The following is a 24,818-nucleotide window of genomic DNA, read 5'->3' on the forward strand; positions in this document are numbered from 1 at the left end:
AATCGGAGATATGGAAAAACGTGCCCCAGATTTTAGACCTTTGGAAAAAGTCACTTAAGCTAACTAGAGGTCCCAGAGCTAAAGGCTGGGCAGCCCAAATGATAGTCACCAAAGCTTAATTCCGTTTAATTCCTTAAAAGGCTTAGAGTCAGTTTCCTTAAAAGGCTTAGGCTCAGTTTAAAATAATCGGAAGCTCAGGCCCTGAGTCCTACCTCTCCCCGCCCCGCGCAGGCGTTTTCTCCCGCCCCAGCGCCAGTTTGTTTCTCCCTCCTGCCCCGCCCCTACTCAGTTTCCTTTGGTTTTTCCTTCACTCGCCTGCGACCCTGTCGCCTTGAATGACGTCAAGGCCGCGAGCACTTTCATTGGTCCATTTCAATAGTCGCGGGATACTTGAACTGCAAGAACAGCCGCCGCTCCGGCGCGCTGCTCGCTACATCTCTGGGCGTCTTTGGCCCGCCACACTGGGCAGTGCCTGCCTACGCCTTTCGCAACCTCCTCGGCCCTGCGTGGTCTCGAGCTGGGTGAGCGAGCGGGAGGGCTGGTAGGCTGGCGTGGGCTGCGACCGGCGACTACGACTATTCTTTGGCCGGGTCGGTGCGAGTGGTCGGCTGGGCAGAGTGCACGCTGCTTGGCGCCGCAGGCTGATCCCCCGTCCACTCCCGGGAGCAGTGATGTTGGGCAACTCGGCGCCGGGGCGTGCGACCCGCGAGGCGGGCTCGGCACTGCTAGCATTGCAGCAGACGGCGCTCCAAGAGGACCAGGAGAATATCAACCCGGAAAAGGCAGCGCCCGTCCAGCAACCGCGGACCCGGGCCGCGTTGGCGGTTTTGAAGGCCGGGAACCCGCGGGGTCTAGCGCAGCAGCAGAGGCCGAAGACGAGACGGGTAAAGGGATGCGGGATAGCTGCAAGAGGGTGGGTCGAGCAAGGTTTGGCATTGGCTTAGCAGGCAGGAAAGAGTGGCGAGAAGGCATGTCCTGGGCTTTTGGAAGGGGGCCAGGGTCTGGAGTGCACTTGGTGCTGGTGTGTGGGATGCCACAGTAGGAATTTTCCCATTATTAGCATCAGGACCCCGCCAACACTGTGTATGCTGCCTGTCTGCTCTGTTTAGGGGGCATCTGCCTGTACATAATGGGGTCAAACCAAGCTCTAAAACGTGTAGTCTTCGCTCAGCTCCGCGCCTTTCTCTCCACTTTTAAACCCCAGGCACTGCTGTAGGACTCTGACCCATATCCTCCTCACGGTTAAGAGATGAAAGAGATGACCTCTACTTTAGAAAAGGGTGTACGAAATACTTTGCTTTTGGCAAATTCCGCCATTTTAGCCGGATTTGCTCTGTTGCTCCACCCTCGGGCGACAGTGGTGAACCAACACTTTTTTTGCCATGTCTTTCCTAAACTTGTCATGTATTGGCCTGCCACCCCACCCTTCTTGTGGCCCTGATTAGTTTTACATAATTCCACCTAGTGTTATCTATTGATAGCCTTTGTGGGAATGCCTGTGACAAATGGGAACATCCCTTCTCTTTTGAATACTCAAACTCTTCTTTGTCCCAGAAAGTTTAATTCCTGATAGAGTATTTGGGAGAAAAAGTAAAGGCCAACACCCGTAAGAGAAAGAATGCAAAACTCTATTTAGTAGGCTCAAAGCCGGTTATTAATTTTTTTTTTTAGGTTGCACCCCTTAAGGATCTTCCTGTAAATGATGAGCATGTCACCGTGCCTCCTTGGAAAGCAAACAGTAAACAGCCTGCGTTCACCATTCATGTGGATGAAGCAGAAAAAGAGACTCAGAAGCCAGCTGAATCTCAAAAAACAGAGCGTGAAGATGCCCTGGCTTTTAATTCAGCCATTAGTTTACCTGGACCCAGAAAACCATTGGTCCCTCTTGATTATCCAATGGATGGTAGTTTTGGTAAGTTTTAAGGAAAATCTGTATGGAATTACGGTAATTATAATTATTAGATTATATTAATGATTTGCATTTTAAGATGTCTTATGTAGTCATTTTGACTACAGTGAGTTAGGTTTAATGTAACAAGGCTTAGAAAGGATGTGACTTATCTCAGATCTCACAGCTAACACTTGACCTGGTGACATACTAAAAAGATCCTAATCCAGTGCTCTTTCAGGTTCACTGCCAGTCACATCAATCTAATTATAATTAGATCTTAAATGCTTATTTTAATCTGATCCCATAAATGTGTTCTTGGTTGGGAGAATAGATTTCAGTTTTATTTAACTCACTTCTTATATATCACTTAGAGAGTGCTATTTGAAGATGCAGTCTTAAATATTGTGATTACATAACATCTCTTCCAGTTTTATAATTTTGTTTCTATAAAACCAGTCTGGATTATCATCTGATACCAGAAAGTGACACTTTTCCTCCAAGTAAATGGTTGTACCATGGCTGTTTACCCTTACTCATATATTAAAGTAGCTGCTGTAAACAGCTCTTTGCAGTTTGTACTGTTTCTTTGCCCTAGGGATATTGAGTCACTGGACAGCTCACTAAATCCAATCTCGTTTTAGTTTTAGTTGTATTGATTGTGAGGAAGGAGGGGTGAGCAGGAAAAGTCCTTTGGAAATTATAATTTGTGTGTTTTTATCAAAATTTTGCAGAAAATGTTTAATCTCAAGGTGATCTTTGAAGTGAGAGGAATAATGGATGATACTCTTTGCTTCAAAATAATTTATACTACAAAAAATAAATTATTTATAGTGTTAATCCATTTGCCCATAACAAACCTAATTTCTTAATAACACTTGTTAATGGAGGCCATTTAACTGATTCTAGCTATTGCCTACTTGGGCTTTATATATGTCAGACTCTGGGATCTGCAGTTTCTCTTAGGGCAAATCTTAGATATTATCTCAAAACTTGGATTTTAAGTGTTCTGTCCTAACAGAACCACCATGCCATTTGCTCCTTTCTGTTGTGGAAGATGGATACTTTAAGATAATACCTGATTCTCATTTTCCTGTTAGGGGCCTACCAATATGTTTCTTTTTTTCCCCCCTCATTAACTAAAATCATTCCAAAGCTCTATGTACAGAGATACTGAGACTAGGGTAAAATATTCTACATATTTTGTCATGAGAAGCTCTTTTTAGCTTGATGAAATAAGTGCTTTGTTAATATGAGATTCCTTCCATGGCAGTCATTTTTAGCTATTAAACTAAATAGACAAACAATTAATTTAATCATATCTTTTGAATTGTCCCAGAGTCACCACATACTATGGACATGTCAATTGTATTAGAAGATGAAAAGCCAGTGAGTGTTAATGAAGTACCAGACTACCATGAGGATATTCACACATACCTTAGGGAAATGGAGGTAAAGGTTCTCTGAATCCAGTTTGTATAATGTATTTGTTAAATGTGGCTAAATGAAATTGAGAGGATAATGTTTAAATTTTTAAACTAATGAATTATTCTAATGCTACAGTTAAATTTATAGCATGTAGCCTCTCTTAATTAATGGTAAAATAATCTAATTGCAATTTTTACACTATAATAATTTTAACACTATAAATAATTTTCTCAATAGGTTAAATGTAAACCTAAAGTGGGTTACATGAAGAAACAGCCAGACATCACTAACAGTATGAGAGCTATCCTCGTGGACTGGTTAGTTGAAGTAGGAGAAGAATATAAACTACAGAATGAGACCCTTCATTTGGCTGTGAACTACATTGATAGGTTCCTTTCTTCCATGTCAGTACTGAGAGGAAAGCTTCAGCTTGTGGGCACTGCTGCTATGCTGTTAGCCTCGTAAGTCTACCTTGGTTTGTTTAAAAGTGATCACGATCTTTTGTCTAGGGAAGAAATTGTTTTTTAATGGTGACCTTTTAACATACACCAGGCAGAGAGTCAGTGACTACTTTAGGGATGGCAATGTGGTGGGGCTTGGGGCAGTGGAGGAGGATGAAACTGTGTTCTAATGTAGAACACTAATTTCCCCCCAACTGGATTCCTTGAACATGATATAGTATACTAGGTTACAAATTTTAAAACATTTTCCTTCCAATATTACTTTCTGGCATATAAGCAGTGTCTCTTTTATTAAGAAGTAAAGGCTGGGTGCGGTGGCTCACGTCTGTAATCCCAGCACTTTGGGAGGCCAAGGCAGGTGGATCACTTGAGGTCAGGAGTTCGAGACCAGCCTGGCCATCATGGCGATACCCCGTCTCTACTAAAAATACAAAAATTAGCTGGGCATGTTGACGCATGCCTGTAATCTCAGCTACTAGGGAGGCTGAGGCAGGAGAATCGCTTGAACCCCGGAGGTGGAGGTTGCAGTGAGCTAAGATTGCACCACTGCACTCTGGCCTGGGTGACAGAGCAAGACTCTGTCTCAAAAAAAAGAAAAAAAAGAAAGAAAAACTAAATCTAAAAATGAAAACATGAAACATGTTTTCCTAAGACTTGTATTTCCTAAATTTTCAGGTACTTGGTGAACTCTGGCATTGTTCCCATCTTGAGAAGTCTCATGCCTTTCATTTACTTCCTTTGACTGAACTGGGGAAAATATCTCAAAAGTCCTTTATTGATTTGGACCTTTTAATTAGCAATTAGCTATCCAGTCTCTACTAGAAATGATGATCAAGTGTCTGGAAATGCAGTTGGTGTGGATTTTGGATTCATTCCATATTCTGCTAATGGGATTTCAGAATTGGGATAAGGAAGCTTGCTTCTCTTTTAGGACTGATTACTTAAAACTTTTTTCATTGTAGAAAGTTTGAAGAAATATACCCCCCAGAAGTAGCAGAGTTTGTGTACATTACAGATGATACCTACACCAAGAAACAAGTTCTGAGAATGGAGCATCTAGTTTTGAAAGTCCTTACTTTTGACTTAGCTGCTCCAACAGTACATCAGTTTCTTACCCAATACTTTCTGCATCAGCAACCTGCAAACTGCAAAGTTGAAAGTTTAGCAATGGTGAGTTAACTTTCATTTTGTTGAATGGCAATTCTTAGGTAATAATTAGGGGTAAGCCCTAATTCCTTTGTACAGGAACCTAGTTCCTTTGTACAGCAGTGGTGAAGACATTTAGTATTCAGAGGGAGGTTAATGTTGCAGTATGGAAGAAAGCCTACTGCTGGCAAAAGATAATCTATCAGGAAAGCACTAGAAGCAGAGGTCTAAGGATGACATCTTGGGGATGGGTAGTCAGAAGAGTTGTTTTTTAAAAGTTAATAAAGGAGGGAAAATACAGGATGAGGATGGAACAGAACACTAAAATGATTGATATGTTTAAAGATGAGGCTGTGAAATATTTTTTCTAGAGTTGCTACAGAGCCATTATCAAAGGCAGGAAAAAATTAGATTAGAAGGCAGAGGTTTGACATTTGAATTCTAAATGCTCTTGTGATCATAAGTATTTTTTATTCCAGTTTTTGGGAGAATTAAGTTTGATAGATGCTGACCCATACCTAAAGTATTTGCCATCAGTTATTGCTGGAGCTGCCTTTCATTTAGCACTCTACACAGTCACGGGACAAAGCTGGGTATGTATTACGGTCTTCACACACCTATCTTGTGACTGAAATGCCTGTGCCAGATTAAATAATAATTGTCCTACAAAACTGAGGGTTGCCTAGATGTTCTTACTTGGAAAAACTTCAAATATATACAGTTGACCTTTGAAAAGCACAGGTTTGAACTGTGTGAGTCCACTTACACATGGATTTTTTCCCAATCAAATGTGGACTGAAACTACAGTATTCAGGGGATTCACAACCCATATATATGGAAGGGTGAGTGCAGGACTTGAATATGTAGATTTGGCTATATTTGGGAAGGGTCCTGGAACCAATCCCTCATGTACACTGAGGGATGATTATATACTGTTTAAGGCATGTTACCTGTTGAACAGTGTTCGTTAGGTAGTAAGCTTAGTTGTAACTTGGATTGAAAAGTGAGCTTTTTTAAAAGCATCTGACCTGTTGCTGGCAGGGAAAATAGTAAAAAATGGATCAAGAGATGGAATAATGGCCTGAGAAAACTAGTAGTTGGAAAAGTTAGATTAGTACTGGAATTTAACATAAGCTTAATGCCAACTATTTACTGTGTTTGGTGTCTGTTACTAAAAGCAAAACTCAGGGGTTCTCTATTCCTTTCCCTGTAGCCTGAATCATTAATACGAAAGACTGGATATACCCTGGAAAGTCTTAAGCCTTGTCTCATGGACCTTCACCAGACCTACCTCAAAGCACCACAGCATGCACAACAGTCAATAAGAGAAAAGTACAAACATTCAAAGTAAGAATTAACTTGGGTATTGAAGCTTACTTTTCTAGATTATGGTTCAGAGATCTTTGACATTTTAACTTCATTCATGAATCTGCCATAGCCTCCTTGAGAAGCTGTTCTCTAAATTGGTTATGTGTTTGAAGAAGGTTGTAGTTCAGGCTTTCTGCCCTGGGTCTGGGGGAGAAGAAAGAAGGAAGGGGGCATGCATGTGTGTTGCAGGGACCAGACAGTGTTTCTAAAACCATCAAGTCGGTCAGACAGAATTAGCATTTTTTAGTTCCCAATACATGAGTACAAACATTATTCCATGATCTCCTTTACCCAGTGAGTTTTTACTAAAAGTGCTTTTTGTTTTTTCCTACTTACAGGTATCATGGTGTTTCTCTCCTCAACCCACCAGAGACACTAAATCTGTAACAAACAATGAAAGACTGCCTTTGTTTTCTAAGATGTAAATCACTCAAAGTATATGGTGTACAGTTTTTAACTTAGGTTTTTACAATCATTTCTGAATACAGAAGTTATGGCCAAGTACAAATTATGGTATCTATTACTTTTTAAATGGTTTTAATTTGTATATCTTTTGTATATGTATCTTAGATAGTTGGCTAATTTTAAGTGGTTTTGTTAAAGTATTAATGATGCCAGCTGTTAGGATAATAAATTGATTTGGAAAACTTTGCAAGTCAAATTTAACTTCTTCAGGATTTTGCTTAGAAAAGTTTACTTGGTTTACTATATAATGGGAAGTGAAAAGCCTTCCTCTAAAATTAAAGTAGGTTTAGGAAAACAGACCCTCAAATTCTGACATTCATTTTCCTAAGCAACTGGATCAATTTACTGATTTGGGCATAATCTAAGCAGATCTGAATACAGTATTCAGAGATAGATAGAGATCCCCAGACTTTTTCGCTCTTTGTAAAACTGTTTGTTTAGGTTTTGCGAGGTAAACTCAACAGAGGTTGGGAACGGAAGAGTGTGGGAAGCTTATATGCAAATTAACAGACGAGAAATGCTCCAGAAGATTTATTATTTTAAAGCACAACATTAAAACCAAAAAACTATGTTTAAAATCCTGCTAGATTTTATAATGGATTTGTGAATAAAAAATACCCAGGGTTCTTAGAATGGAATAAATATCCCTTTTAATAGTTATATATACAAATATACAACTGTTAGCTTTAATTGGCAGCTCTCTTCTTTTTTCTTCTTTTCACTGGCTTTTTATTTGGTGCTTTTTCTTGTTTTGCACTGGTGGTCTGTGTTCTGTGAATAAAGCAAAGTAAGAATTTACTAAGAGTGTGCTTGTTAAGTTTTGGATTATTGAAATAAGAGGCATTTCTTAGTTTTCCAATAGGATATAAAATGTGTCAGCTATGAGTAAGACTGGCATCCAAAGAGTTTATATTATAGATTTAGGTCCTAATTTTTATAAATCACAAGGCAAAGAAATCACAGAACAGATGGATCCCTGATGAAAAAGGGATGTCTTTTTGTTTATAGTCATGTGGCAAGATGAGAGTAAAACCAGACAGCAAACCTCTAGAAGTGTTGGGTATATGTATACATTTGAAATAAACCAGAAATTTGTTACCTTATTTTCTTTGGAGTCTTGTCTGGTTCCAAAATGATCATTTCTTCTTCTTCACTATCTGACAGTATTATGGGAGCATCTTTGTTTTTTTATTAAAAAAAAAAAAAAAAGTTAAGCAATCTCTTGCAAAATTTATTTCTACATGAGTTTATTTCTATCAGACGTTCTAAAACTCTTATTTCTGGGGCTGGGCGTGGTGGCTCACACTTTTAATACCCACATTTTGGTAGGCTGAGGCAGGTGGATCACCTGAGGTCAGGAACTCGAGTCCAGTCTGGCCAACATGGTGAAACCCCATCTCTATTAAAAATAGAAAAATTAGCCAGGCATGGCGAGGCATGAGAATCACTTGAACCCAGGGAGGTGGAGGTTGCAGTGCCACTGCACTCCAGTCTGGGTGACAGAGCAAGACTCCATCCCAAAAAATAAATAAATAAACAAAAATAAAACTCTGGTGGAGGCTTACTCTTCTCTTTAAATCAGCTTCTTAGAGCACTCTAGAACTCATCTGTAACATTTGTTTCTTTAAACTCTTATTTCCTACAGGTGCTTGAACGGTGTGACAATTTGGTACATGTCATAATAGAAAAGCTAGGGGGAAATCTACATGGCATCTTTTGTAGAGACAAGTGAATTGTTTGTGCTACTCTATTCCTCCAGAAATAGTTCCAGTTTACATTCCAAGAAATAAAAGAACCCATTTCCCATATACCTTTGGCATTGCTGGTGTTTTTAATACTGCCCAAAATACAGTAACAAAAAATGCAATGTCATTTTTCTTTGGATTTTATTTGTATTACTATCAGGGCTGACCATGAAAAATATTACTGGCCATTGTATACTTTGAGAACTGCTCCATGTATTTTGCCCATTTTTCTCCTGATCATTAGTTAATGATATACATAAAATGTGAATTAACCCATATCAATTATTTGTATTTTTAGTTTTCAATTAGTTTCTCCCTTTCTTCACATGCTTTAGGAAGGCTGTACCTGCTCCATTTTTCCAATTCTTAGGTCCACCTTCATTATATTCAGTTGAAAATATTATTCACTGTTAGAAGAATACACTAAACAAACATAAGAGGTATATGCAAGTGCAAGGATATTGTTAACAGTGGAAAAAATGGAAACAACTTACGTCTTCAACAATAAGAGAATTGTTAAACCAACTAGTTATATTCAATGCTATACAAGTCTATGCAGCATTAGCTTACATCACTGCACAGAGTAAATAAATACCTGGAACAAGCTCTGGAAGAATAATACCAAATAGAAGTAACCACTGGGAAATTTGAGTAAGGGTCCCAATCAATGGGAAATTTTTTCCTTACCTATTTACTTAAGTAAAAAAACAAAAAGCCCAAGCTCTGGTAATGTTCATAAGCAATACTTTCTCTCTTTGAAAACAGAAGTATTTGCATTACATTCCTACTAAACATATCACCTTCAATTTTCCCTGCCAGCCTAGCTCCCAGTTCCTTGTAGGATTTCTGTTCTTACCACGTAAGAAAATAAGTCATTCTAGTAGACCAGCAAGAATTTGCTTTTTTTTTAAAGTAGAAATAAGCATACATAAAAACAACTTCTTCAGTTCTATGGCTTTCAGAATGCAAGAAACGTCTAGGACGACCAGTATTCTAGTCACTTACAGAATTTTTTTATGTTCTAATACTGCGATGTCTAGTATGGTAGCCACTAGCCACATGTGGCTGCTTAATTTTGTATTAAGTAAAATTTAAAATTCAGTTCTCAGTAACACAAGCCACATTTCAAGCGTTCAATAGCCACGTGGGGCTAGTGGCTGCTATACCAGTGTAAATACTTAATGTTTCTATCATCATAGAAAGTTTTATTTAGACAGTATTATATGTTATGATATGGGATGGGCTGTTTGTTTCAGTCTAGAAACTACAAAAAAAAGACAGCACGGAGGAGTAAGATCTTCAAGAAACTCATTTCCTTACACACACGAAAAAAAATTTTTTTAATTAAAAATATCACTATCATTTTATGCCGAAGTGTACCACTACTCTACAAAGATATGCATATTCTTTTAGAAAGTAGCATTAGTATTGCAGTTAGCCACAATAATTTAGTTGAAATTTAAATCACAATATTTAGCCCCTCTAAAAATGCAATACTTACATCCCTATATATAACACTACATATCTATATTCTCTCTATATAGTATCCTGTATGTTATCTAGTATACACCTTTATATAGCTAATATGCTATATATTACTATATATAGTGATAATATATACACTTATGCATTATTATATATATAACTATATGGTAATACTATATATGTAATATATAGTAATAAGTGTGCCATAAAATGTCACCTACCTTGGCTTCCAATATCAGAGACTTCTACTCCAGTGTCCATTTTTATACTATCAAGAATGATAGCTTCATCACCCCCACCTTCATCATCTTCCTTCTCAGAGTCTTCAAGATCACCCCAGGAGTTTTCTACTCCCTCTCCAATTTGGGCAGTTCCAGGAGTCCATAGCACAGGTGTAGAAACACTTAACAAGTTAAGAAAACTGGGTAACAAAAACATTGCTATTTGATGGACTGCTGAAGATGAGAATGAAAGTTTTCTTCTTGTAAGATTGATTCAAGTTTGCCTCAAGTTCCTAGGGGAAAAAAAACTTAATATAGCTACACTATGGATGGCTGAACAATGAAGAAGAAAAAAAACTCAGGCAAGATTTTATGGATGCAATTAATAAGAAATGTGAAGAGACAGATTCTCAACATTTTAGTTATAGTACTAAATTAAATTGGTCCTTAAAACAAAATCTGTTTTTTCCAGGCTAACTGAAGAGAAGCTGAATGTTATACCATCAACAGAATATGACTCACATCTCTATCTTGTATTTTAAGTGTTTTCTCTAACAAACTAGTGTTTACAAAAACTAATTTCAGTATACACATCCTTCATATAGCCTAATATTATAATGCCAAGTGTTATGAATCTTGTTACTGCAAAAGCCACCAAATAAAGATACACTTCTGAAGGAGGTTCTGCTTCAGCAATGATTTCTTCTGCTTTTTCTTCTACATCCGAGGTATCAATAGGGGCCTTTTCCATTTTAAATGCTGTGATCCTTTGATTTGCTATAGACTCTGCAAAACCAAACTTTCCACCTTCTTTCCTGTATGTGGGGTTTTTTTTGGTAGGAAGGAAGGGGGAGGAAGGTAACAGATTGGATAGAAGACAGGAAGGGAAAAAAAACTATTATTTTATCCTTTGGTGGATGAAAAATATTGGAAGAGAGTTTATCTAACTCTCTCACCAATTTATTATGCCTAACAACAATAAATAGTTAGCATAATCATTTATTAGACCATGTGCTAGGTGCTTAAAATATACTATTCTCTAACCCTCAAATCAGCCCTACCAGGTAGTGTTAATATCCCATATTATAGAAGAGGACACTGAAATGCTGGGTTATGTATCTTGCTTAAGATAGCACAGTAAGAGGTAGAGATGGAAATCAACCTGTTTCCTTCCATTAATTTGAGTTACTAGATTATTTTTATCCTAAGAAAATGTTAACTGCTAAAGAAAAATCTTATGTCTCCAGGCACGGTGGTTCACACCTGTAATCCTAATATTTTGGGAGGCCCGGGGGGGTGGATCACCTGAGGTCAGGAGTTTGAGACCGGCCTGGCCAACACGGCGAAACCCCATCCCTACTAAAAATATAAAAATTAGCCGGGCATGGTGGTATGCATCTGTAATCTCAGCTATTTGGGAGGCTGAGGCAGGAGAATCACTTGAAGCCATGAGGCGGAGGCTACAGTGAGCTGGGATTGCACAAATGCACTATAGCCTAGGCGACAGAGTGAGACTTCATCTCAAAAAACAAAAATCTTACATGATTTTTCAATATAGGTTATATTTAAATTGCAGAAAATATAATAAATCCAATTTTCTAAAAACACACTAAGTCGTATACTCGAGAATAACAAATAGGAAAGATCAAGTGTGAAATTTATATGGTTGCCCTTGTTCAAGGAAGATCCTTAAGAGAAAAAAATATATTAAAAGACCATTTAGGGCCATTTCCTGTTCCCTGTGTTGTGTCTTGGAGTCTGGAGCAATGAAGGACCTCTTGCTCTTAGGCGGGTCTTTCCTCTTTATTGTTTTGGAATTCTGGACTTGACCCAGACTTAAATTCCCATCTGTGATGCATTTTGCAATAAGTGGGTTTGATGCCAACACTTTGAAAGATATCCCTCATAAAACAAAAGGACAAGAATCACCAGCTCCCACACAAAGTAAAAAACGTGAACCTAATTTTAGCAGTGTTAATAAGGAGCAACTATCCACAAGTCACTGCATCAATAATGCTTGTGTTGTAATATCCTCTCCTCCCTAAGGCACAGGAGCAAGTGACACATACTTGTCTGGGAACCAGATTCATTAATACTTTTATTGTATCCGTCCAAAGATGAGTAGCAATATCTGTTACCAGTTTCACTACCTTTTGGAGTTTTGGATAACATATCTATACCATGGTATTTACACTTTTTAATGAGTCAATTTTAAGTGAAATTGCCATTCTAACTTCGTATGTGAAATCAAGTTCATGCATAATAAAGCTTGCCTATACTAAAAAAAAAATAATAAAAATTTAAAAAATGAAAATAAAAGACCATTTAGTTCTGGAAAAGTTACTTACCTTACTTTTTGGTCATTCTCCAAAGCTTTCAATATTAGCTCTGTAATTTCTGCTACTTTCACACCAGCGATTTTACTGCATCTCAGAACCTATTTATAAAAGTGAATTCTGTTGTTTAAAGACAATAAATGGTTTTCTCTAACGAAACTAAAACCATGAAATTTTTCTACCTTTATAATTTAAGCCTGACTTTTCCAAACATGAATACAATGTAAACACAGATTAAGGCAAGATGTCAAAGTTGTTTTAAGATATGTGAAGGACTATCACATTAAGGGAACAGACATAAAAACTTTCTTACACAACAGTATAAAAGATACCATGGAAGAGGCCACAGACACAAACATGCTCCAGGATGCACTAACTTCCTTTCTCTGTGGGTAATCGGGATAGTACTTGTGATGCTGGTAAAGATGATGATGATACCAGAAACCAACATTTATTGCACACTTAATGTGTGCTAGACACTGTGCAATTTATCTATTTATATCCTTATAACAACAAGGTGTTGGCAATAACATCATTCCCTATTTTACAGATAAAGAAAGTGAGACCCAAAGATATAAAATCTTTTGCCCAAGATCAGCTAGTACGGGGGCAGAACTAGAATTCAAACTAAAGCAGCTTTTAATCACCTACACTGTATGCTATATGGAGATCTATTTTCTAAAAGCTCCCATGTGAATCTGATATACAGCTGGGTTTCAGAACTACTGTCAATTGTAGTTCTAAAAGTAAAAGTAAAACTATCTTTTTACATAATGTCTACTATTGGATGTTTAAAAATTTTTATTTGCTTTTGAGACAGGGTCTCATTCCGTAGCCCAGGCTGGAATGCAGTGACACGATCTCAGCTCACTCAACCTCCACCTCCTGGGCTCAAGCAATCCTCCCACCTCAGCCTCCCAAGTGGCCGGGACCACAGGCATGCACCACCAAGCTCGGCTAATATTTATTTATTTATTTTATTTTTTATTTTTTCAGGCGGAATTTTGCTCTTGTTGCCCAGACTGGAGTGCAATGGCATGATCTCAGCTCACTGCAACCTCTGCCTCCCAGATTCAAGCGTTCTCCTGCCTCAGCCTCCCAAGTAGCTGGGATTACAGGCATGCGCCAGCCACCACACCCAGCTAATTTTGTATTTTTAGTAGAGATGGGTTTCCCCATGTTGGCCAGGCTGGTTTTGAACTCCTGACCTCAAGTGATCCACCAGCCATGGTCTCCCAAAGTGCTGGGATTACAGGCGTGAGCCGACATGCCTAGCCACTTTTTTTTTTTTTAATAGGGATATAAATCTTTTTCTTCACTAGACCCTGCTTCTAGATGGAAGGGTCAGACTCTAGCAGGCCAGACATGGGAGCACCAAGGTAGGAAGGAGGAGGATACCTCATAGCCACCAGTCAACAGAATGTATTTAATAGTGACAGTACTGAAACCAGATTCTAACACATCCTAGAATCAATCACTGGAAGTATCCCCATTGGATTTTTGTTAAAAGAAAAAGCATCTAAAGAGAAGCAACCTATTATTAACGGGACATTAATCAAAGCACTAACTTGATCTTTTAGTAGCATTATCCCACCACTGGACTGGATAGTACAAATCTCTCGATGTTTGTTCATGGCAATCACCAGCAAGCCATCCATCACACGTTCTTCTCGTTCATTGGGATCCACCAATAAATATGTTCTGAAATGAATGTTAAACGGACCTGAATAAATCTGAGACTGAATGCTTACCATCTTCTGGGTAACGAATTTTTAAAAGATGGCATCAATAAAGTCAACAGAGAATAAAGGTCTGAGCCTATGGATTTGGGTCACTGAAATGGGGAAAGAGACAAGAAAATTATTGTGTTTATGAACACAAATGAATGCTAAGTGGGTATCTCTAGTTATTACAATGAAATCACATTAAGTTCAGGTTGGATTTACTTAAATGATATATAATCTAAACCTAATGCTATCTCTTTGATTAAGTGACTTCTGGCTCATTAATAAAAACTTAGATAATGTTAATTTGGTTAACCCTAAAGTTGCCCTAATGTCCTGTACTCCAAAGTTCTACTGCGTTCTGCTAATGGCTCATGAAAAAAATACTGTCTATTTCTGCCCTGTCTGGTACATTCGCCAATAGTCATCAGTGGTTACTGAGCCCTTGAAATGTAATCAGAATATGTAAAATAGTGGATTTCAGAGACTTAGTGGAAACAAAAGAATGTAGACTCATGAGTAATTATCAAAATACTGATTATTTCATTAATCATTTTATTTCATTAACATGAAAACATATTAATTAAAATATATAAAAATTAATTTTACCTTTTTAATGTGACTACTGGAAAATTTTAAATTACACATATGAGGCCAGGCATGGTGGCTCATGCTTGTAATCCCAGCACTTTGGGAGGTCAAGACTGCAGGATCACTTGAACTCATGAGTTTGGGACCAGCCTGGGCAACAAAGGGAGACCCTGTCTCTACAAAAAAAAATTTTTTTAATTAGCTGGGTATGCCACACACCTATAGTTTCAGCTACTTGGAAGGTTGAGGTGGGAGGATCACTTGAGCTCAGAAGTTGGAGGCTGCAGTGAGCTATAATCACACCACTGCACTCCAGCCTGGGTGAGAGTGAGACCCTGTCACAAAAAAATAAAAAAGAATTTAAAAAGTAACAAAGCCTGCGCATGGTGGCTCAAGCCTACAATCCCAGCACTTTGGGAGGTGGAGATGGGCGGATCACTTGAGCCCAGGAGCTTCAGACCATCCTGGGCAACATAGTGAAATCCCATCTCTACAAAAAATAAAGAAATTAGCTGGGCATGGTGTGCACCTGTGATCCCAGCTACTCAGGAGGCTGAGGCAGGAGAATCACTTGAGCCTGAGAGGTTGAGGCTGCAATAAAACATGCTCACGCCACTGCACTCAAGCCTGGGTGACAGAGGGAGACCTTGTCTTTAAAAAAAAAAAAAAAGAAAAGAAAAGAAAAAGAAACAGCCAGGCATGGTGGCTCATCCCTGTAATCCAGCATTTTGGGAGGCTGAGGTAGCTAGATCACTTTTGAACTCAGGAGTTCCAGACCAGCCTGGGCAATATGGCAAAACCTCTTTTTTACAAAAAAATACAAAAATTAGCGAGGCATGGTGGTGCATGCCTGTAGTCTCAACTACTCAGAAGGCTGCGGCTGAAGAACTCCTTGAGCCCAGAAAGCAGAGGTTGTAATGAGCAAAAATCGCGCTGCTGTACTCCAACTTGGGCAACAAAGCCAGACCTCATCTCAAAAAAAAAAAAAAAGGAAAATAAGAAAATTATATATATGGTTCACATTTTATTTCTACTGGACAATGCTGGCCCATTTTCCTCTGATAAAACTCTACACTTACAATCACTAAAACTTGAAAGTTTTTCTCTAGTCCTTGTGCACAACACTGTGTGAAATATTTTTATCTTCCCTTGTTTCTAAAGGAATTTAAGGCTCAAGTTTTCATTTGAAAGCACCATTAAATGGACCTGAAAAACTCCAAGTTTTCTGCCACAGGATTTAGCAGTTAAGTAAAGAAAATGCTAGAAAACTGAAGAACATTGGATTTTTTTCTTCCAGTTTGTGAACCATCCCCCCTTGTAACCAACTCCTAGAACTACTCCATCTAATATGCTCCAAAGTCCCCTATCTTCCAGTAACCCACAGTAATTCTCACCCCACTGTCCCAAATTAGAGCCTAGCATGTAATTCTCTTAACCCCTGTACATCCTTAGGAAACATAAAACACTACCATGCCATAGTAAATTCCTAAGTTTGTAAGTATGCCATGAAAAGAAAAATGTTGGGAAGTATCTTCATCATAGTATAAGAGTTTTGTTACTTCTATTGAGAAAGCTCTTTGCCAACTAATGCCCTTACAAAGAAAGAAAGGAAATATAAGGTGCTTTAATATTAAGGGAAGTGTTTGTTTAATATTAACATGACATACTTGAGTAGAGCAATAAAATTCCTAGCTGCATTTGTAATTTTGGCCCATAATAAGGCGAGGCTTACCCTTGCTGGAAAAAGGCAAAACTGACACAAATGGGCATGTGGTGGATACTTAATGGTACAGGATCACGCTCTTCAGGTGTATACTGTTTCAAAAGAAATGTTTAATAATTACAGTCACTAAGTTACGAACATCCAAAAAAATCATCTTGCACATCAAATACTAAAAAATGAAGTTCCTTTATTCCTTTGAGTACCCAAATAACTTCTTTTATATTAATAATTACCAGATTTTGCCACTCATGTTCCTCAAACTGTACAACTTTTTCAAAAAGCTTTTTCAAAAATTTACTGACACATAATTTACATCCCATAAAATCCACTCTTTTTTTTTGGAGACGAAGTTTCACTCTTGTTGCCCAGGCTGGAGTGCAATGGCGCGATCTCAGCTCACTGCAACCTCCGCCTCCTGGGCTCATGCGATTGTCCTGTGTCAGCCTCCCAAGTAGCTGGGATTACAGGCATGTGCCACCACGCCCGGCTAATTTTGTATTTTTAGTAGAGATGGGGTTTCTCCATGTTGGTCAGGCTGGTCTCGAACTCCCGACCTCAGGTGATCTACCCACCTTGGCCTCCCAATGTGCTGGAATTACAGGTGTGAGCCACCACGCCCAGCCAAAATCCACTCATTTTAAGTATATGATTCAATTTTTAGTAAATGTATAGTTATGGATACATTCACGGACCCATCACCACAATCTAGTTTCTTTTTTTTTTTTTTTTTGAGACGGAGTCTCACTCTGTCGCCCAGGCTGGAGTGCAGTGGCGCAATCTCGGCTCACTGCAAGCTCCGCTTCCCAGGTTCACACCATTCTCCTGCCTCAGCCTCTCCGAGTAGCTGGGACTACAGGCGCCCGCCATCATGCCCGGCTAATTTTTTGTATTTTCAATAGAGACGGGGTTTCACCATGGTCTCAATCTCCTGACCTCGTGATCCGCCCGCCTCAGCCTCCCAAAGTGCTGGGATTACAAGCGTGAGCCACCGCGCCCGGCCCACAATCTAGTTTTTTAACATTTCCATTACTCCCCAAAATGCCTTTGAATCTGTCTGTAGTCCGTAGAAGTCTGGTGTACTCCCACCCTAGCCCCAAGGAATCACTGATCTATCTTATTTCTGTCTCTATAAATCTGACTTTCTGAGCATTCTACATAAATGGAAAAAAAAATTGTAATGTTTTGCACCTGGCTTCTTTCAACTTAGCATGTTTCATGCACCTTGCAGCATTTATCAGTAGTTCTTTTCATTACTGAACAGTATTCCATTATTTGTATAGATGACATTTTGTTTATCTATTCACCAGCTGGACATTTGGATTGTTTCCAGTTTCTGGCTAATAAATGATGCTATGAACATTTGCATTCAAGTCTCTGAACATAATAAGCTCTTATTCCTCCTGTAGATTCTTAGGCATGGAATTGTTGAAATTTTTTTTTTTTCTAATTTTAAGCCATTGCAATTTGTTTTATTATAAGGTCGGCCCGGGTAGGCGGCTCACGTCTGTAATCCCAGCACTTTGGAAGGCCGATGTGGGCGAGGTTGGGAGTTCGAGACCAGCCTGACCAACATGGAGAAACCCTTTGTAAAAATACAAAATTAGCCAGGCGTGGTTGCACATGCCTGTAATCGCAGCTACTTGGGAGGCTGAGGCAGGAGAATCGCTTGAACCCGGGAGGCGGCAGCTGCAGTGAGCCGAGATCACGCCATTGTACTCCAGCCTGGGCAACAAGAGTGAAACTTTGTCTCAAAAGAAAAAAAAAAATTGCAAGGTCAAACCTGCTGAAAGATGTACATATAAGAGAGTGTTTTCAGCTGGGCATGATGGCTCATGCCTGTAATCCCAACACTTTGGGAGGCCAAGGTGGGAGGATCACTTGAGCCCAGGAGTTTGAGACCAGCCTGGGCAATTTGGTGAAACCATATCTCTACAAAGGATACAAAAAATTAGTCAAGCAGGTGGCACATACCTGTAGTCCCCGCTACTCAGGAGACTGAGGTGGGAGGATTGCTTAAGTCCAGGAGGCAGAGGTTACAGTGAGCTAAGATCACGCCACTGCACCCCAGCCTGGACAATGGAGTGAGACCCAGTCTCAAAAAAAAAAAAAAAAAGAGTATTTTCTTCTATTGCTATTTTTCTGAATATAGAATGCTGTCTACACTTAAAACTTAAGCTGCCAAACTTTTCCAACATGGCTGTACCATTTTACATTCCCACTAGCAATAACACCACAGTATTCTTTAATTGATTTTTCAAGTGTAGTAATCGCTTTCTACTTTTTTTCACTTCCTTATATAAACTCCCTCCTCTAAAAGAATATTATCTCTACTGTTAATATTATCTCTACTGTTATTTCTTACTTTTTAATGGTTCTGCTTCAGTCTACTGCCTAAAATCAAAATTATGAATCATTGCTTAGAAAATCTGGGCATCTGATGTATCTTTTTGCAACTTCAGGATTCAAACTACAACTATAGTGCACTTTCATTATTCTAGCATGTAATTTATATAAATCAAAACTGACATACTCAGAACAAAAGATAAAGACAACGTAGGTCAATGGTTTTCAAAATGTGCTCCCTGGACCAGCAACATCAGTATTACCTAAGAACTCAAAGTTAGAAGTACAAAATCTTAAGTCCTAGCCCTGTTTTACTTCGGGAGTAGAGTCTGGCAATATGTTTTAACAAGCCCTCCAGGTATTTCTGATGGACTTTTGTCATCTCTTTGCCTAATAAACAAAAGTCCTGGAGACAAATATGAATCTGCTGATTCCTCAGTGCTTTTCAGCTATTGCATGCCTCCTGCAGGTAAGCATCTCACCATGCTGAGATTCACGTATTTTTCACACATATGGCCCCTAAACGGAAGTCAACCACTTCATCTAATGTTCAATCCAAAATAGTCATCTAATTCTATTCTGGAAAACCAGGCTAGGGTATGTTCTTACTGACAAATGTTTCAATAGAGGAACTGTTAAGAGATTTCCAGGGCAATTTTGACCATATGCAGTTTTAGTCTTACAAATTTTTAGAACCTACCCAATTGCCATCTACAACATAACTTCACTAAAAACAAGTTGCCTGCACATTTAGGACCCTCCTCATTCATTCATATCAAGGATCCTGGTTCACATACGAGCTTACCAGTGTTACTTCATCTCCTTGGACAGAGACATCAGGTCTTCGGAAGTGACATAAGGACACGATTGCAGCAATGCTGGCAGCATCAATAATATTTCCATCATGATTTAATAAATGTAGGTCTACACGTATTTGCCAAACCTGATAGTGAATTTAAAATAAAAATAAATCCTAACTGATTACAACCGGTGGCTATTTATCAGGAAAAGTAACATTTGTACAAATTATTGTTTCTTGCTGTTAAAACATGCAGTTACTCCTTCTACTTTGTCAACAAAAAATATATTTTAGAAAATTTAAGCCAAACCTCTGAAATACTATGTGAGTCATTTAACAACAGAACACATAGTTTAAATAAATAGAACCACTCTAACATTTAACACTAAGATTTTCCTAACCTCAAATCTAATTACATTTTTATCATGTCTGTTAAAAACCACAAACTCTAGGCCAGGCACAGTGGCTTATACCTGTAATCCCAGCATTTTGGGAGGTCAAGGTGGCAGAATTGCTTGAGCCTAGGAGTTCGAGACCAGCCTGGGCAACACAGCAAGACCCTATCTCTACAAAAAAAAAAAAAAAGTTTTTTTGTTAGCTGGGTGGAGTGGCATGCACCTATAGTCCTAGCTATTCGGGAGGCTAAGGAGAGAGGATCTCTTGAGCCCAGGAGTTTAAGATTACAGTGAGCTATAATGACACCACTGTACTCCTGCCGGGATGACAGTGTCACCCTGACCCTCAGAGAAAATCATGAAATTTTTCAAAAATTAAAAAAAAATTAAACTTTTAGGTTTTGTGGTATTTTTAATAATCTTACAGGTAATGCAAATAGGAAGTATTATACTTAGGTATGGAATATGGAAAGCGAAATGACTTCTTTGGGATAAAAATGCTTGTCAAAATACCCTAATCAAGAATCAAATTCTGGCCAGGCACAGTAGCTCACGCCTGTAATCCCAGCACTTTGGGAAGCCAAGGCAGGTGTATCACTTGAAGTCTGGAGTTCAAGATCAGCCTGCTGGTGAAACCCTGTCTCTACTAAAAATACAAAAATTAGCCGGGCGTGGTGGCAGGCGCCTGTAGTTCCAGCTGCTCGGAAAGCTGACTGGGAGAATCGCTTGAACAGCGGGGGCAAAGGTTAAAGTGAGCTGAGATTGCACCACTGCACTCCAGCCTGAGCAACAGAGGGAGACTCTGTCTCAAAAACAAACAAAAAAAGAGAATAAAATTCTAATATCCTAATGCAGCACAATTTGTTGGGATTAAGATTTTCAAAGTTATCCCTGCCACTGCCATGGTGTGGCCCTGTGTAAATCGAAAAACCTATCCCAATGAAGGATTTCATCTGTTCTTGAGTTCTGCATGAAAAAGGAAAACTACCTGCTTCTACGAACTCATGTAGAAAACATAAGATGAGAGATTATATGAAAAAGCCACAAGTTCTTTGAACAAAATATTTTTACACAAAAATCTAAGTTGCTATTTTCACCCTTTTAAGATAATGCTTTTTGTCCCTTCAGAGAGAGAGAGGTAGCACAAAGTTCTAAGGGTATCACTCAAGAACATCTGAAGTGAACCAGTACAAAACTGAGTTAGAGTTAACTAACGTCCTGAGAATAAAAGCATAGATACCGGGATCCATGATCGACAGTATTCATCCTAAGATTAAGAATTATGGGCATATTCCCCACCTTTTCACCAGCAACAACACAGAGAGATTCAGTGTCTATACACTTCGAATTTCTTAGACATCTTTCCAAGAGTCGATTCAACTTCACCAAGAGATCTGACTGCCTATAATAAGAAAATAGGAATGGGCTAATGTCATGAAATATAACCCCAGGTATTAAAACAAAAGCTCACTGCTGTTAGGTTCTCCTACGACTAAAGCAGCTTAAGAAAAAGATTTAAATACCTGCCAGGTTCGAAAGCTGGAGCGGCCATCTGAGAGAGTTCAAGGTTAAAAAAAAGAATGCCTTCTGTTGCCCGATTGAGTTTTGGAGACACAAGTTCACAGGAAACCTGTCCAAGAACTCTGCAAAGATAAAGTTACAAAGTATTAACTAAATAGACTCTCCTTCCAAAACAAAAAACTGAAACAGATAACAAGTTTCAATCTTAATGTGAATAATATCATACTCAGCCAAATAAATCATAGGAGGTAAAAATACATAAAGTATAATATACACAGAAATAAAACATAAATTGGTAGAACTAAAAACACGACAGAAAAAACACCTCTCTTCCTATTACAATGTTTACTATTCCACAGACTGTTCTAAAAAATCAAGTGACCTTTACCTCTAAAGCAAGTATTTATTGATACAAGATGGCATGAAAACTTGAGATTTCTTAAGGGTTTTCACATGGCATAGTTCACCACCATTATGTGACCAAATAGCCTCACAACTTTCAAACGAATATTTGAAAACCTAATTTTCATGTCACTCAGGAAAAAGAAAGCAGGATGTACACTTAATGACAAGATGCTCAAGATCTCTACATTAGTGTGAGAAACAAATTCGATATGATCACTACTGGTTGTCTATACGATTTATAGAAGTCAGAAAGAACTATGTGATACGTGACAGAAAATACGTTTATGATTAAAAAGTTCATGTGATCACAAAATCAAAAAATCTTGCATAAAAAAATACTTATTTTTGTCTGCTAAACAAAGAATACTGTCCAGACTTCTTAGCTGCTTTATAAACAACCGAGTCAATAAGGTCTTTTTTAAAACTTCTCCCTTCTGAATGTGTATCTCATTTAAATTCTGTTACCTTGTTTTTCCAAGTTCCACAATGCAGCATCCGTAATCTGTTCCAAATGAGATCCTGATGTTCCTATAATCATAGGTTTGTCTGCCATCCAGCCGCTGTAAGCACAAATTCATTCATTAATTTATTCCTTCAATAAGTACTTCTTAAGCAACTACTTTTTGTCTGGCTCTGGGCTAAGCACTTGGGGGAAAGTGGAATCCTAACCACCCCACCCATACAGGAAAGTTGAAACTACTGCATGGACAACTGCTGGGGTGACTGGAGCCTTGAAAAGAACCTGTCGAAAAAAAATAAATAAAGCCTGAGGGATGGGGTGAACGTGCCGGCCGTTCCCCTAGTGGCTCCCCGGGCCCAGGCGGGCCAGCTATGAGTCCACACCTTGAGACCCGAGCGCCCACGCAGTGCGCAATTCTGCGGGCACCAAACCATACCTTCTTCTCTTCGATGGCACGGAGTAGGAAGCGGCGTTCGCAGTTTGAGAGTGGCGTTTCCTTCATGGTGTTGGGTCACCGGCCCCACAGTCACCAGAATCGGCGGGAAAAACGGAACGCGACTTTTCTTTGCGCGGCGCTGCTCGTCCCGAGGCGCAGGAAAATTACGTCATCAAGGCGCGGCGGCAGAAAATGGGAAATGGCTTGGGTTGTCGCTACTGCGCAGACTCAAAGCGTGATTGGGGCAGGCCCACGGGCTGCGAGAAGCCATTGCGGCTTTGGGAGGCTGTTTCTGAACGTGAAGTTCCGTTTTTTTTCTCATAAAGTGTGGAGGAGAAAAGGATACTTAAAATAACCATGAGAGTGATAGAAATTAATATCAGTAGACCGCTCTCACACTTCACCCTTTGCTCAGTCCTCTCGCGGTGTGGAGACTAGACAGATAGTATTGCAATTTCACAGATGAGTTGACATTGGGCCCTAGAAAGCCGCAGATGCAGAATTTGGAGCAGATTAAATGAACAAACACTGGAATGAGGCGGCATAAGGGTTGGGGGAGAAAGTTAAGTTGGTGAAATGGGATGTTTTTGTGGCCAAAGGTGAAATCTTGTGGGATCTGAGAAGTTGATGAGAATGGAGAATGTTCGCACGTAGTAACTAATGATGTTACTACTACTGTGAACTGAAACTAAATGTACCGTTTATTTCTTACCCACTCTCCAGTTATTTTAAGTCGATAGACTTTTTTTTACGGTCACAGAGAAGCCTTAGCGGGGCCATGCTGCCAACCACTCAGCTTTTTTGGAGAGGCAGTATCAAATAGTAGTTTTAAAAAGTGTTCACTGCCAGGGTTCAAATTTTAAGTCTATCATTAACTACTGTAACCCTGGGCAAGTTAACCTGTGTGCTTCACATTACTCACCTGCAAAAAAAAAAAAAAAAAAAAAAAAAAAAAACAGGGGAAGTGAAAAACCTATTTATTCTGAGGAATAAAAATGAGTTAATATATACATAAAATGTTTAGAACAGTGCCTGGCATGGAGTAAGCACTATTTAAGTGTTTGCAAATTATTATTTTGTTTCCTTTTGGTTTAGAGGTGGTAGGCACTGTAACTCCTACGCAGTCTCTCTGTGGCTTCTTTGGTAGCTTCTCACAAGTTTTTTCTACCAGTGATACATTTTAGTCTCACTTTGTACCACTTGCAATCCATGTACTCAATAAATACTTGAAGAGGGCCTACTCTGTCCAAGTATAATTTAAGTGCTGGAGAAACGGGGTAGACAAGATCCTTTCAAGGAATGTATATTCTTTTTGGAAAAGACAAAAAACCCTAAACAAATAGAACAATTTCATACAGTGTTAAGTGCCCTCTGAGAATAGGAATGCTATCTTAATAGGAGTAGTTGCAAGAACAGGTGACTTTGTAGTGGTGACATTAAAGTAAAGTAAATCTTTGGTGTTGAGTAGGAGCACCCTTGATGCCATCTGGAGAGGAAAAGTGTTTCAAGCAGAAAGAGTAACATATGCAAAAACTGAGATGAGATGAGCTCCACATGGTCTGGAGAGAGAAATTGTGAAGAAGGAGGAAAGTGGACAGAAATGATTAATTTTCAAAATCGGCAAGGGGATTACAGGTTACTAACCACTTAAGTTCTTTTAACAACATGAATTCATTTTTATAGTACAGTTTCACACCAGAACTCCTGGTTGATAAGTTCTTCATTTAAATCCTTAAGTTCTTTCAGTGGCCATTTGGTAATTTTTCCCTTCAGCGATGAAATAGGCCTTTGTTGAAATAGCCTGTTATTTCCTGCAAGGCAGCTTGGTAATGGAAAGAGAAGGGACTTTGGCTTCAGATAAACTTCAGCTCAAATGAA

At 39.0% G+C, this 24,818-nt stretch overlaps 2 protein-coding genes across 2 annotated transcripts; one reads left to right on the top strand and one right to left on the bottom strand.

Annotated features, from left to right (window-relative positions):
• Nucleotides 1-381: 381 nt before the first annotated feature.
• CCNA2 (cyclin A2) lies at nucleotides 382-7,859 on the top strand. Its single transcript, XM_012507783.2, has 8 exons — nucleotides 382-884; nucleotides 1,672-1,912; nucleotides 3,228-3,340; nucleotides 3,554-3,777; nucleotides 4,740-4,947; nucleotides 5,403-5,516; nucleotides 6,137-6,270; nucleotides 6,630-7,859. Exons 1-8 carry the CDS (start codon nucleotides 672-674, stop codon nucleotides 6,676-6,678), a joined length of 1,296 nt encoding a protein of 431 aa, XP_012363237.1. The 5' UTR covers nucleotides 382-671; the 3' UTR covers nucleotides 6,679-7,859.
• On the bottom strand, nucleotides 7,381-23,140 carry EXOSC9 (exosome component 9). The gene is made up of 12 exons (XM_003271339.4): nucleotides 22,941-23,140; nucleotides 22,510-22,604; nucleotides 21,642-21,761; nucleotides 21,418-21,520; nucleotides 19,730-19,867; nucleotides 16,591-16,673; nucleotides 14,112-14,244; nucleotides 12,556-12,644; nucleotides 10,876-11,022; nucleotides 10,208-10,389; nucleotides 7,856-7,934; nucleotides 7,381-7,527 (listed from the first exon to the last, which is right to left on the bottom strand). The coding sequence occupies exons 1-12, from the start codon at nucleotides 23,004-23,006 to the stop codon at nucleotides 7,443-7,445; spliced, it is 1,320 nt and encodes a 439-aa protein (XP_003271387.1). The 5' UTR covers nucleotides 23,007-23,140; the 3' UTR covers nucleotides 7,381-7,442.
• Between the last annotated feature and the right edge of the window lie 1,678 nt (nucleotides 23,141-24,818).

The sequence above is a fragment of the Nomascus leucogenys genome, chromosome 7b, assembly GCF_006542625.1.
Source record: "Nomascus leucogenys isolate Asia chromosome 7b, Asia_NLE_v1, whole genome shotgun sequence".
NCBI classification, from domain to species: domain Eukaryota; kingdom Metazoa; phylum Chordata; class Mammalia; order Primates; family Hylobatidae; genus Nomascus; species Nomascus leucogenys.

Excerpts from the sequence above, each read along its gene's own strand:
- CCNA2 (XM_012507783.2), top strand. The coding sequence starts at position 672 with ATGTTGGGCAACTCGGCGCCGGGGCGTGCGACCCGCGAGGCGGGCTCG. Across the intron at positions 3,778-4,739 it reads GCTGCTATGCTGTTAGCCTC|AAAGTTTGAAGAAATATACC; the intron begins GTAAGTCTACCT and ends TTTTCATTGTAG. Across the intron at positions 5,517-6,136 it reads CAGTCACGGGACAAAGCTGG|CCTGAATCATTAATACGAAA; the intron begins GTATGTATTACG and ends CTTTCCCTGTAG.
- EXOSC9 (XM_003271339.4), bottom strand. The coding sequence starts at position 23,006 with ATGAAGGAAACGCCACTCTCAAACTGCGAACGCCGCTTCCTACTCCGT. Across the intron at positions 22,605-22,940 it reads GTGCCATCGAAGAGAAGAAG|CGGCTGGATGGCAGACAAAC; the intron begins GTATGGTTTGGT and ends TTGTGCTTACAG. Across the intron at positions 21,762-22,509 it reads GTGGAACTTGGAAAAACAAG|AGTTCTTGGACAGGTTTCCT; the intron begins GTAACAGAATTT and ends TTATCTTTGCAG.